This window comes from Tympanuchus pallidicinctus, unplaced genomic scaffold, assembly GCF_026119805.1.
Source record: "Tympanuchus pallidicinctus isolate F22 unplaced genomic scaffold, pur_lepc_1.0 scaffold4, whole genome shotgun sequence".
Taxonomy (NCBI): Eukaryota; Metazoa; Chordata; class Aves; order Galliformes; family Phasianidae; genus Tympanuchus; species Tympanuchus pallidicinctus.
In genome coordinates, this window is record NW_026294758.1 from 28,445,885 (window position 1) to 28,459,668 (window position 13,784).

Consider the following 13,784-nt stretch of genomic DNA (forward strand, 5'->3'; position numbering starts at 1 on the left):
TGCACATTGTTTGAGGACTCTCCCACAGGCTACTTTGTAGGGAATGCCAGTGCTGGAATACCAACTCCTTGCTACCCTTAATGGAACTTGTATTCCATTAGATTGCAGCACTGTTAGATTTAAAAATAATGAGTCACAGTGCAAATGGAGGTATTACAGTATATGGTCCAGAGTAATAAACCCCAGAGTATTATGGGATTTATTTCTTCATTTAAAATTTCAATGTAATCTAATTTAGTTTTATTTTCAAATTAGGCATCTCTTTTCCATAGAAATACAAACTGGATTGTTTTGTCACTACCTTAGCTTTTCTATTTCAGAGCAGACAACTCATTTGAATTTCGTGGGGGTAAGTGTGGGAGTTGACTAATTTCTATTTGAAAATAGTGAAATGTGTCAAGTGATTTTAACAGTGATATGTATCAACAAGCAAAGTGAAAGCCATTATTCGAATAACAAAAGGAGGATAAATACCTACTAATAGCCTTTGCTTCTTACATGCCTCTCAATTTCTTCAGTGACCATTCAGAAAGGTCTTCACTGCTTTCTCTTTAGGTGTATGCCGATTAAAAAACATTATACAGGAACAAGAGAAACCTTATGCTTCATGGGTAACAGACCACTGGTAGGATCACTACATTCTTCCACTTGAATATTCTATTGCATTGAAATGGGTCTTTAAAATGCTACTTATCGCTCTTCTGCTATCTTCCCTTTGAACTCCACTGGTTTTGATACTACTGATCAGATCTATCAGATGTGATCTGTATGATCTGATCAGTATGTTTTGTTTGCCTTTCCCCTTATTCCTTTCTCCTTAGACCTGTTTATATGGATTCCTACAAAACTGAACTATGCAAGCACGGTTGACTTCTCTTAGGAAAGACTAATTAGTAGTACAAAAAGAAGTCAAAGATACATCTTTATTGCGACAAACAAACGAGATTAAAAAAAAAAAGAGATATTTAAAATTGCACAAGTTTTAGTGAATATTCTTTGGTTTTGTTCTCTTGGAGGAAACACTAAATGTTTATTGTAACTATGTTATCTGTGTGATAGCATTTGGAGTTACCAAATTTAAGCAGTGATCTTCTGTGAACACAATCCTTGAGACTTCTGTCATATCTGGCTGCAATAGGATGTACAGTTCAAAAAACTTAATGAGAGAAAGTTCAATTACGTAATGAAACAGGTTCTGAAGGGTAGAATGCACAGGGCGTCTGTGTGGTACAGTCCTTATTCTGCCAGAGCAGTATGCACAAACAGAAAAGCACTCAGAGTGGTTCTGTGCTTAATGTTATCTCTGGAACATCGGGATGCACAGCAGAAAGTGTGACCGCTTGCCACTGTGCCTTTGTGAGGAGTGCTTTCAGCATCAAGTGGTAAATGCACTACATCTTCAACCACCAGGAGTAAATCTGGCTCATTTGTACATGACTGGCATACTTGCATTTTTTTCTCCACTAAGATCGATTGACAACACTTTGAAGATACTCTTAAAAGAGAAAACAAAGCAGACACAAGTTGCCAATGGCCTTGTTTTTATTTAGGAGCACATAAAAAAAGTTATGCCACAGCTTTGGTTGACTGGAATGGTATGCATACTTCTAACAGTATTTTTTAAATAGTAAACAATGTGTACATTCAGTTGTGTGCGAGACAAACACTGTCAATAACAGTTAACTACAAAAATGAAATGTTTTAAGTATATAGCTGTGAAACCCTTCATATTTTTGGTATTTAACCAGCAGTTTTTATAATCAGAGTGCTGAAGCTATTTCACATGTAGTAAAGACACAGACCCTGTGGCAAGGTGAATAAAAATTACAGTTGCACTGGCTCTGGAGATGAAAAAGAGCCCTACTGAAAAGTATTACTCAGAAGCTATTCAACTTAAACACGAAACTTTAACTTATAGCTTATTAAGTCAGTAATAAATGTCTTCCACTTGAACTGAAACAAGTGGACACTGTTTTCATACATTTGGAATAAGTGTAATCATCAATGGTTTGTCATGCCACAGAAAATGACAGAACTGCTGAGACTGGATGATTACTGTATATAATCCAGTAACGCGAGGTTCCACTGGTATGGTAATGCTTCTCACAAATCTTACAAAATAATCAATGTCCTTTAATAAGACCTGCTGTCTATCCCCTAGATTGAAAGGACAGGGTTATGGAAATCCCCATGCCATGCTCAAGCCTGAGTATTTTGCAACGTCAGCAGCTGAGTCCTGGCAGATCACACTCTCTCTTTACTTTGAAGGGATGGGAATACAGTATAGACAGAATATTTACAATTTTTAGGGTAAACTGACTAGAAGACCAGCTGTAACCTTTTCTCTTTTTTATAAACCCTGCTTTTTAACATCATCTTTTTGTAGAAACATATGGCAAAGCAAATAAAGCTGTCCTTTTGGTAAACAAAAGATTTCTTTTGATAAAAACATATAAAAGACAGTTTTATCTGCTGGATGATATACAGGTACCCGTATACAAGCATGTATACTACACAACAAAAGAGAAGGTACTTTGAATGTTACAGGTCTGATGTAAACAGAAATTAAAAATAAGGAGACTCAAAAGTAGAAGTACATTGACTCACTCCATCATGCCTACTTATTGCAGCATATACGATATAAAATTGTTCAAATGCAGAAATCACCTGCTTATCTTTTAAAAACAGCCAAAAGAGATTTCTTTGGATATGTAGTTAACTTTAAAAAAAAAAAAAAAAAAAAAAAAAGAAAAAAGAAAAAAGCTTTTAGCCAAGATGTGTGTTACATTTCAGCCCACAAAAGAAATTTGCGGGCAAATTATAAACTCCTGAAAATAGAAGTTCATAATGACAACGGACAATACTTCATTACAGTGACATCAGCAGAGCCTCTGTAACACGTACTACTTTTGAACAAGTTTACAGTCAATATCTGAAGACAATGAAAAGGTTCATGTGCAGCTTTTTCTTTAGAGGTGTGCAGTTCAAACTGATAAATAAATGCATTTCCTGAAATATGTAGAAAATGAGAAAAGACATTTGACAAACATATGTACAATGCACATTAATCAATCTTGTTTAAACAGAAGGTTCTTAAATGCACTATAAATTGCAGGCATGAATGGCTTTTGCGTGATCAATTATTTGTTTGAATGAGTACTAAGAAATCATTTAAGAAGTTCTTTCCAGTTTTTTCTGATCAAATGCACTTATTCTCAGAAAGAGTGTCACTACTAAGTTCTTCACCTAATGAGGGTTCTTCAACAGATAGCTTAACATCAGGTACACACACAGAAGATTCACTGGAAGCTGTACAGATAAAGAAAATAAATTATTAGGTTCTACATTTAAGAATATCCATGCTAAAATATCAGAAGCAAGAAAAATGTGAGGGAAGTGTTGTTATTTCGTAAGAAATAGCATACTGCTTTGACAGTGGCAATGAGATGCAGAAAGAAGCAAAGGAATTGCAGTTGATCTCAGCATCTCACATTTCCAACAAAACATTCTTGCCTCATGTACCATCACAGGAAGGTGAGCTTTCTCACAAAGGCCTTGATGTTCTCAGGTGATGCATTTACACCTTTTCAGACAGCATCTTTCAGAAAATCTTTTATGTACTATCTTACACTTGTTTAAACAAACTACTTTTGTATTGTAATTTTCTATTTTGAAGACCTCTTAATATATGCAAAAGGACTAATATTAAGAAAAAAAAAACATTTTCAGTATAAAATATATATCACAAAATGCACTTGTAAAGCAAATATATGAAATGACTTTGGCTCTAAAACTGTTTTTCAGGAAAAGGACCATTAGGTCCCAGCTACTATACAAAGCCCGAGATACTGCAAACAAATTGTATCCACAAATTGAATAACTCAAAGAAAAATCCACTGTGGTAACGTTTTCAGCTTAGGGTAAAAAAGGGTAAAAAAGTATTTTTTTTCTTTTTTTGCAAGTATTTTTGCAGCTTTTGGTCTGTATGCAAATGAGCAGCTGAGCTCAGTTAAAAACCCAAAAACCCAACACTTAAAAAAAGAAAGCTTTTTACCGTGTTCATGTGTGTGGTTTTAATTACCAAGGGAAGAATATATTGTATGTGGCAAGATAATGTTATTTTAAAAAGCATTAAAAATGTTATTTTCCTTTGACCTTGTGTACATGTATATAAAATTTCTGCTTCTACAAGCTTTGTCTGGAAGTTTTTCTTTAAGTGATCAAAATTCACTCACACAGCAACAGTGTCTGAATTATTCTTCATTTTTCTTCCTTCTTCAGATTTGTCAAAAGGAGATCTTCAGTTAGAAACAGTCAACTTTTTTTTGCTAGACCATTACTATACTTCATGTTAGAAATTCTAGCATTTAAACAATTTTCCTTTGCTTGTCTCTCTTGGGGATAGCCAGATATTACTGTCACACTTCAAAATGAAAAACTAACAATTTTGATGCCACAGAAATCCTTTCCAACATCTCAGAGAAAAAGGGAAAATAATGACTAGTTCGGTTTCATTATTAAAACTATTTGTGCAACAGCACTGAATTCAAATTGACCCATAAAATGACCTCACAGACAAGGAATGTTAAGAAATAGCTGTCCTCAGAAACAACGTAATATGTAAGAAAACCAACGAACCAACTGAAAATACTGCTGGAAATAATTCAGTGAAATTTTACAATTTTGCCCCTCACAGAAGTTACTTACATGAAGCTGGTTTCTCTATTGCTGGCTTTTCTGGCAAAGTTTCAAGTGGTGTTGGCTGGATTTTTGCAGGGGTGTATGTATTCAATGAAATTTTTCTTCCTGACAATGGACTCATGTAAGTTGGAGAAGCTGAAAGGCAAAAAAAAAAAAAAAAAAAAAACCAACCAAACAAACAAAAAAAACCATTAACAGTAAAAACACAGCTTCAAAAAAATGCAAACAATTGTACTACAAAACTGTTGTCTGTCTGATATTATCTGTTTGTCTGTCATGTTCTATAAAAGCCACTGTTATTCAACATGCAACTCAACTACAGATTTTTGATTATTGCATTGCCAGTTAAAAAAATCTTTAAAAATTTAGTTTGGAAAGTGATATAACTTCATGCTGCCACTAATCCAAGTTTCAGGAATTACTGCCTTGACAGAAAACTGGCAATAGCATTAATGCTACTTCCCACAGGTGATGAAGATTGCACTGGAATGCATATTTAATACAGAAAGTGAATGAAATGTGTGTACAGTACATTACTCTCCAAACAACTGCATGCATTGTAGAGAAAGCAGAGGGGGAACAAAGCACATATGCCCTCAATTCTGTCAGGTCAGATTTCCATCTGGTGATAACCAGACCACCAGAGAATATTTTAAAAATACTGTCACGCCTTGTGTACTGTGAAAACTTGAACTGCTACTGAAGTAACGCTGTCTTCCCAACCAGCGTAACATAGCTGAGAACTCTGACATTCTTATGACCTACTGAGATCTTTTCCAGTAAAACCAGCTTTCTTAATTGACCTCCCCTCCTACATATAGGAGCCCCACGCTATCAAATTAGTTACTGTTTCAAATATGGAGTGTATAAACCTAAAGCAATAGTAAAAAAAGGAAAAATCCTAGCACCCACGTAACAAATTTTCTCATCAGCGAATACAAGTTTTTCCTCATCAAAGCACGAGTTTGTAAGAATTTCCTCAAGATTGTTTTTCACTCGGCTGACATACAAATTATAACTGTGCTAACAAGTGGTCAACTGGACCCAACTGAAACTGCTTCTGAAGAAACAGCAGTAGATTTGCAAGTGGGAAACCATCTTCCCAGAGACACACACACGCAGAAAATTCAGTTTTCATTTAGCTTCAAGACCACTTAAGCATTAAACATACTGCACAAATCATTTAAAAAAAAAACACGGAGTAATGGCAAAGCACTCCACAGGTTAAACACTAAGTAGTACTGAAATAAATAGAGAATGGCAAAGCAGTCGACACGCTAAACATTAAGTATTACTGAAATAAATACAGAATGATACATTTTTAAGAAATGAAAGGCAACTGATCTCCTGAGGTTACTCTGGCAGAACGATACAATACAAAGGCAGATATACCGCGTGCTCACTAGAAAGGATTCCTTATCATTCAACTAAAAATGTGGACAGCTCAGACAAGTTCTTAATGTGAGGAAATAAATGCATTATGATTTTGCAAAGTCCCTGATCTACTATACCAGTCAATAGAAGCATTAATTCATTGGATAATAACAGTGTACATACAGTGAGATACACTGTAACTTTAAACTTTTGCAGTATCATTGGTTTTTTTTTGTCCCCCTTTTAAAGCAAAATTCTTAGTTTGCTCATTAGCTGTAGAATACTAGACAGATTCACTAGACAATATCTAACAATTTAATGTGAGCATAATTACAAACTCAAATCAGTACATGTCTCCTGTAGGTTTTCCTTTGATGGAGCAGCAACAGAGGCAAGAAATTCATCCACTTGCTTCAAAGACAGGGAGTTGTGAAGAGTTTCCAAAGGGCAAATAGAAGGCACCATGGAATATAGTTCAAAACCTGTAACAAAAACAATAATAAAAAAAGAGATTTCCAGACTTAGGACAGGATTTAAGCTATTGCATCAGCAAGAATTAATCCATGACAAAGCACATGCAGACATAGTACTGTTGAAATCATATTAAATATTACAGGAGTTGGAACAAGATGTGCCAATTTCCAGGATATACAAAACTCAGGGTACCATACAGCATATCATGGGATATAAAGCCCATGTGCAAGTCTGCAAACTTTACCGTTGTACTCTTCTAAATGAAAGATAATCTTCCTCTAAGACAGATGTAGTTAAAAAAAAAAAAAAGAAACAACAAACAGTCAGGTATAGCAGTATTTCTCCTACTCATTCACATTCCTCACAGAACAAGTAGGTGACTAATTCATGTAAGTGCAGTAAGACAGCTATGTCGTAAACAGTTAGCCAAAATAAGAACTACAAATGCTACCACTTCTTGGAAGAAATATATTTTCAGAATTCAAATTCTATCACCTTCATTATTCTGTGAAAACAAACTGTAGCCTTATGTATCAAAGGAAAACCACTATCTGCACTTTTCTGCCTTTTGTTAATGAGTTTTAACTTTGTAAGACAGTTTTACACCTACCTTTTGGCATTTTAAAACCTTACTTAAAATACCAGAAGTTTCATACACTGGTCCAGGTACGTATTTCCAAACCAAAATCTAAAAATTCTTTAGACTTTGTTTTTCTATATTAGTATAAGGCAACCATGTATATTCCTATTACTAACGTAAGGACAAGTACTTAAACACATCTTGGGAAAAAAACCCACCCTGCAGCTCTGTAAACTACTGCATACTTGGTAACTCAATGAACAGCTCTTCATTCAATTGCATTTCAAAAGCAGAAAATACATCCATTAGTATTTTCAACATACAGCTATAACGTTACAACTTTGAAATTAAATACTATAAATTTACAGTTGCTACACTTAAAAAGATATATTTAAATGAAGAAACAATAGTGAATGAAATAATGTTTAGAGTTTCAGTTCAAGGTACATTTATTAGCAATAGCGTTATGACTATGAACTGTTCCCTCCCCCCAGACAAATAAGCATCAATATTCCTCTGTTATCCAGTGTTTCCCATAAACTCATTCAGTGCTTTGCACAAAGAAGAAGAATTTCATCCTGAAAATGCCTATATTTATATTTGAATCCACCTTGGCCATAAAGCTGGAGGGACAGTCACTCCAAATATCTAATCAATCAATGCATACTTATGTTGGCTTCAAATAAAATTATGCATTTCATGGAAACTTTGTTTTCAAGTACAAAAGAAACACCTCCACATATTTTGTTTCTATTTTCATGTAAACACAACGACTTAAGTTTCAGTGTAAGCACCAAAATATGTTTCGCATACATGTTAATATCTTAAGTAACTACGCATGCATGCAAAGCGCAAACCCTTTCTTTGCATTACAGTAAGGTTAAGACTTCTCTCTTTACACTGAGAGAAAAATCACAGTCGTGCAATCATTTGAATGATTTTTTTTTTTTAATTTTGCAGTGAAAGCAGTGGGACAATGTCAGGCTAACTTTTTAATAATTATTACTGTGACAGTGCAGTGTTATAGAAAACCATAAATGAATTTCAAGTGCACTCACAGTCTACACAAAGAGAAAGAAAACCATTTTTCTTTCAGGAATTTGCCCCTTCATAACTTTTTATTCGGTTTTCACAATTCTGCTGATACCAGCATGTTGCTGCAATATCTTCACAGCTGATACGACTTAAAAAACATCTTGGAAATTTTTCTGCAGTGTTTTATTTGAATATTTTATAAATTATGAAACCTCTTTTTAATATAATTTTATGACAAACAAGTTTGAATTTTAAAGATAAAGAAGCCTGACAGTACCCCTTCAAAAAGCAATATCCTGTAAGCTGACAACTTTTGAGTTTTGTCTATGTTGACTCATAAAACATCATCCCCATCAAAATGCAAGACAATGAAAGGGTTACGCGGCATCTCAAAAAGCCACCCTGCTGCCTTACATTTAAAAGCTGTAGAGACATACCACTGGAGCCTAGAAATTCCACAGAGGAAATGGACCAGCACCTAAAGAGGTGTGGGTGTTCTGCACAGAGGCCCAGAAAATAAGGTAAAGCACTGTCAGAAGATACTTGTTTCACCATGTTCCTTGAACTAAAGATGGTGGGAGAGGGAGGAGTCTGATATGAGTTAAAGGGTGTGATAACAACATAAAAGTAAGAAAAAACAGAGTGAAAGGGACAAAGAGAATAAAAATGACAGTCCATAGGACAGACAAAACAACACCAATATGTCCTTACGTTAGTAGAGAACTCAGAAATCTGCAATGTATGCAGATGCTATAGGAGCTCATGGAGCATGCATTAGTCTTGTAAAAGATGTGTGAGAAAACATCTGTGTTAAATGAATCAGAACAATCAATGCATTCATTAAAAGAAATTTAGATCTATTTTTAAAGAATGCAGTCACAAAAAGAGAGCGCTAAATGGAACAGAAAGTAACCAATTATTAGATTGATATATTCAAATGCAGCCCTTTCTGACCCTGTATGTTTTGGAAATATTACTTGATTCTAAAGATAAATAATGGGTTCCTACTTTTCCTAGTATACCAGTTTTTCTTCAATAAGCACTGCAGTGTGAAAAAATTCCTATGTATTCCAAGTGAATATAGTAAAAGACCACCTTGCTTCTCAGCAAAGCAAAACAAAAATACTCTTTCTTTGTTTCTAAACAAATTCATTTTGAGTCTAACACAAAAATGCTGATGATTTCCACTGCAGTTTCAGTGATGTCATCATCACTGAGCTCAGCCAGTGGCCTCACCTATTTTAAAACTACAGTTAAGAAATCTGGAATAGCTACTTTAAGATCAGGTGGATACTGAAGACTGAGTTTGGTTTCTGTGAACAGGATATATTTTGGTCCTATTTAATCACGTATAAAGTTAGGCAGGAAATATTTTGCTGAGAAAGAGGAAGATATACCTCAGTCATACGTGTTATATGAGATCTTTTTTGCAAACATATTAGTCTGAAGACAATCTAACTCTTATCTTGAAGCTTGAAAGGTCAATGTAAGCAACAGGCAGTTCTCTTGCTGTGACTTTTTTAGTGCAAGATATAATAATTTGCACATCTGATGAGACACATGAAAAGGTAAAATAAACTTTTGTCTGACGATAAATACAGCGATTAAGCAGGAATGGAAATAAAATGTCTTCTTTATATTTTTAATTTAGCATCACTTCAAGAAGATAGTCATAAACTCGAGTTGTCATTTCAGTGATTTATTTTAGAATCAGGAGGCTGATTCTGCATCAGGGAAACAGCTCAGCAGAAGAAAGGTGAAGAAGAAGCAGCAGCAGCTATCAAGAAGCATATGCCCAATAAAGATCAGATTTATCTCTGTTTTTATCTTGCTCCATACAGTCTTGATTACATGAGAAATCAGGGACAATAATTTATTACAGAGATCATGATTAACAGCAGCACTTCAATTTTTTCAAGAATTTTTCTGAGGAATGAATTTTGATGTTATATTTTAACTAATGAATGGTAGAGAAGGGGAGTAGGATATCTAATGATTACAAATATATTTGGAATTGTGCTTGAAGTTAGGAATGACAGACGGCTGGATGATACTGTACACCCCATATTTGAAATAAAAATAAAAGGGATGAAGCGAGGAACCTTTTGTTTTTGTTTTTAAAATAAAAGCAAAACGTACCATTGGTTGGGTGTCGAGCAAATGAGATAGAAAACCTTTTAACAGCAGAACCGCGTGTGGTGTCTAAGAAAGAGAAAAACAGGTACCTGAAATTTGTAACAGCTACCAAAAGAGGGACATTTTAAAAAAGGAAAAGAAGAGGAAAGGAAAAAAAAAAAGATGAGAAGGTATTAGAACTGAGTGGCATGCAGAGGGGACCACGGAAAAGGACTAAAATCTAAATAGAGGTTAAAAAGAAGAAAATTTGGATTGCTGCTAACTACAAGATGTGTAATGAAGTGTATGAAAACAAGCAGAATGAGCTGGTGATTCTGGCATACAACGTTATATCAAGTTTGAGTTGAACATTGAGTAGTGAACAGAGAGGGGGAAACAGCATGAATACCTTCTCACCTCAGAGCTATAAAGGTGTCCTTTGGCACTTTTATGTTCTGAAATCTAGTGAAAAACTTCCTTCTCTACCCCAGATTATTAAAAACTGAAAACCTCCTGCTCTTTTGTAATCCAAACCCCACTGAAAAAAGAAGTCAGGAATCCTAAAATTTTCACCATCAGTATTTAAATTATCACTTTGTCATTTCTTTCATTTCTTGCTCCAGGTAATTTACTTCAAGATCAATAATTGATGATAAAACCTGACATTTAAAATGAGAAATTCAAAACTAAAATCTTAGTTTTCATAAAAAAAAAAAAGAAAAAAAGAAAAAAGCATTTGTTGAAGTTATCTGACACGTGTTACAATTTTGTGAGCTAATGCTCGAGACAGAAATTAAATATGCTGTTGTTACACATAAGCAAGGTATGGGCAATTACGAAAGAACAGAACCTCATATAACTAATACTAAGGCAAAGGATTCTAGGATTCCATTAGAGAAAGATTTATCTTTAGAAGTTTAATGTGGCACATGGGTTTGTGCGTGCATGTGCGAGAGTGTGCACATACCATCTACGAAGCCAGAAGAAGTCAGCTTTTTACGATGAGTACGAGCATAATCCTGTAGGTTAGGTGCACTTGAAGAACCCCCGAGCACTGAGGTGCTAAACAGGCCCGCACAGTGAGACCCTGATGGGAGTTAGAGAAAATACATACAACAACCAGGTGTTCGTCCATTCACATTGGGGATGCATGCAGCATGCAAGCACATGGCTCTTACCACACAAAAGGCAGCTTTTGGCAGTGCCTTGGACAGGTTCACAATATGCTTGTAATGTCAGAGGTACTTGTAGGCTGAAACTACCATAATTTATTGTGCTTCTACTCATGAGACAGCACTCTCTGCCATATTTGCAAAGAGAGGACTGAGTTTAACACAGTGACTTCTTATCCTGTTTTCACATTTGGTAAAGAAAAGTTACTAGTTAGCATTAATGTAAATATAACCAAAACAAAAAAAACAAAAGCAAGGTGATGATGTGAGTCTTGTGTGCTTTAAAACCTGCAGTTCTGAAACAAATATGAACTAGGAAAATACTTCTCATTGCTTTCATCCAAATCAGCTTTTGAGATGACAGGCTGCAATGAAATATGCACGCACTTCCACAGACATGGAAATATTTTCCCTTTAACTCAAACAAAAAGTATATCAAATTGGAAATACTCTGTTCACAGTCCATCTACCATCACTGACAAGGTCAGAAACTGAAAACGTCTAAGAGTTTCACAGTGTTAACTTGACTTCCTTTCCAGAGAAGACATTTGTACATCTCCACGCAAGTAACAGTCCACTGTTACTTGTTACAGTCCACTGTAACAGTCATACAATCCTGCCACTGGAATGGAAGTTTTGACAAATCACTGAAAGCCACATAGAGAAAAATAACTCTCATAATTCACTGTATCTGGAATTTACATAGGACATTGACTGAAATGGGAAAAAAAAAAAACCAAAAAAACCCCAAAAAAACCAGCTTTATTTTTTACTCAGTTCTTCACTATTAGTTGAAAGAAAGTGTTTTCACTCAGGACTCATCTTTTGAATTTTAGATAGGCTGCTTCTGAAGACCAACTATCTATCCAATAATACTTCCTTTTATTGCTTTTGATGATCCAAAAAAGGAAACATTACTAGCACATGTGACTAATCACAGCCAAAATAAATTGCCTGGTCTGTGGCAACAGCTTTCAACATCAAATGTAATACCTTGACCTATGCATAGAAATAAATCAACTTCCACAAGACATATTGTGTCATATTGGCAAAAGAAAGTTACTTAACTTTAGCAAGCACACAATAAAAAAATTACTTCCTTAAACAAGATGTATGCATTTTACTAATGGAAAAATATAGTAGAAAGGAAAATATCACAGAATAATTAAACATGCAAAAAAACCAAACCAAAACAAAACAAAAACCCCAAAACCAGATCTTTGCAAAGAATTAAAAAGCTACTTTCAGTTATGTATATATAGCTTATGCACTTTGTATACTTTATTTTTTTTTTCCATGAAAGGACACACAGAAAAAAAAAAAGAGAAAAAGATATAGTATTAATTTGCATCAGTGCAAGATCTCATGGTTTTATATTTCAGCAATATGAATGCCAGTTCCCAAGAAGTAACAGAAAAATACCATGTGAATTGAAAGAATTTGATACGATTGAAATATAGCATGATTCATTCTAACGCTGAAAAGAAGAAACTGATTTTAGGAGAGGGAAAATCAAAAACCCCAGTGGTTCACAATACTTGATGTTTCTTCTTTCCTCCTCGTCTTGCTAAAGCACCCTCAAGAAATGTGTTTTAAGTTTCCACTGTAGGTCACTTCTATTCAAAAGATTCTTGCTAAAACCTCAGTGTCAAATTACATCTAAAAAATCTACTTTATGTTAAAAATAATCCTGTTACCTCTTTCAGTCAGTAGCGCCAACAATTTGCTCTTTTCAGTAGTGGTTTACTTAGAGACTACTGTTGCAGAAAACTGTCCAGTTCAATAGGTAGACACTCAATACATTATTGATAGCAAAACACTACCAGGTCCTATTACACAGAAGTTTAAGAATGTAAACTGTGCAGAACAACAGGCAGATGAAAAACTGCTAACATAAAGAAAATTTCAATTGTATGTACATACCTAGACTGCTCTGCTTTTGTTCCAGAATAGTTCTTGGTGTTCGTAAGTTACTATTGCTTTCTGATAGGACCTGAATATAAAAAATACAAAACAACAGAAAAATAAGGGAAGGTAGAACAGCAGCATGAAATATCCATTTAATCTTGATACAGCAGCCTGTTTCATACAGACAAGTGTTAATAAGCTGTATGATAAGTGTTAGTAAAAATATGTAAAGGAAACATGAAAGATCATGCAATATCCCCTTCTGAAGGGAGTCCATTTCACATATGAGTTCCTTGCAATGGAGTGATACAAAGCAAGCATTCAGAATGAGAAGGGACACAGACCAAGACAGATATGAGAACAGACGTTTGAGACATTTTATTTTAGTTTTACCAAATTCACTCTCCTAAACTGCGCCTGTATTG

The 13,784-nt window shown here is 34.7% G+C and overlaps 1 protein-coding gene across 16 annotated transcripts in view; it reads right to left on the bottom strand.

The window, feature by feature from the left end:
* Positions 1-1,524: 1,524 nt before the first annotated feature.
* The window catches only part of PPIP5K2 (diphosphoinositol pentakisphosphate kinase 2), a 53,257-nt gene continuing 40,997 nt past the window's right edge, over positions 1,525-13,784 (bottom strand). For 8 of the 16 annotated variants that reach the window (XM_052700964.1, XM_052700967.1, XM_052700966.1 and 5 more), the window contains 6 exons: positions 13,375-13,444; positions 11,247-11,366; positions 10,304-10,366; positions 6,426-6,557; positions 4,708-4,836; positions 1,525-3,309 (listed from right to left, as the gene is read on the bottom strand). In XM_052700964.1, coding sequence (XP_052556924.1) covers positions 3,200-3,309; positions 4,708-4,836; positions 6,426-6,557; positions 10,304-10,366; positions 11,247-11,366; positions 13,375-13,444 — 624 coding nt within the window. In that variant the 3' untranslated portion in view covers positions 1,525-3,199. The other 8 variants (XM_052700972.1, XM_052700969.1, XM_052700973.1 and 5 more) reach the window with 5 other exon arrangements.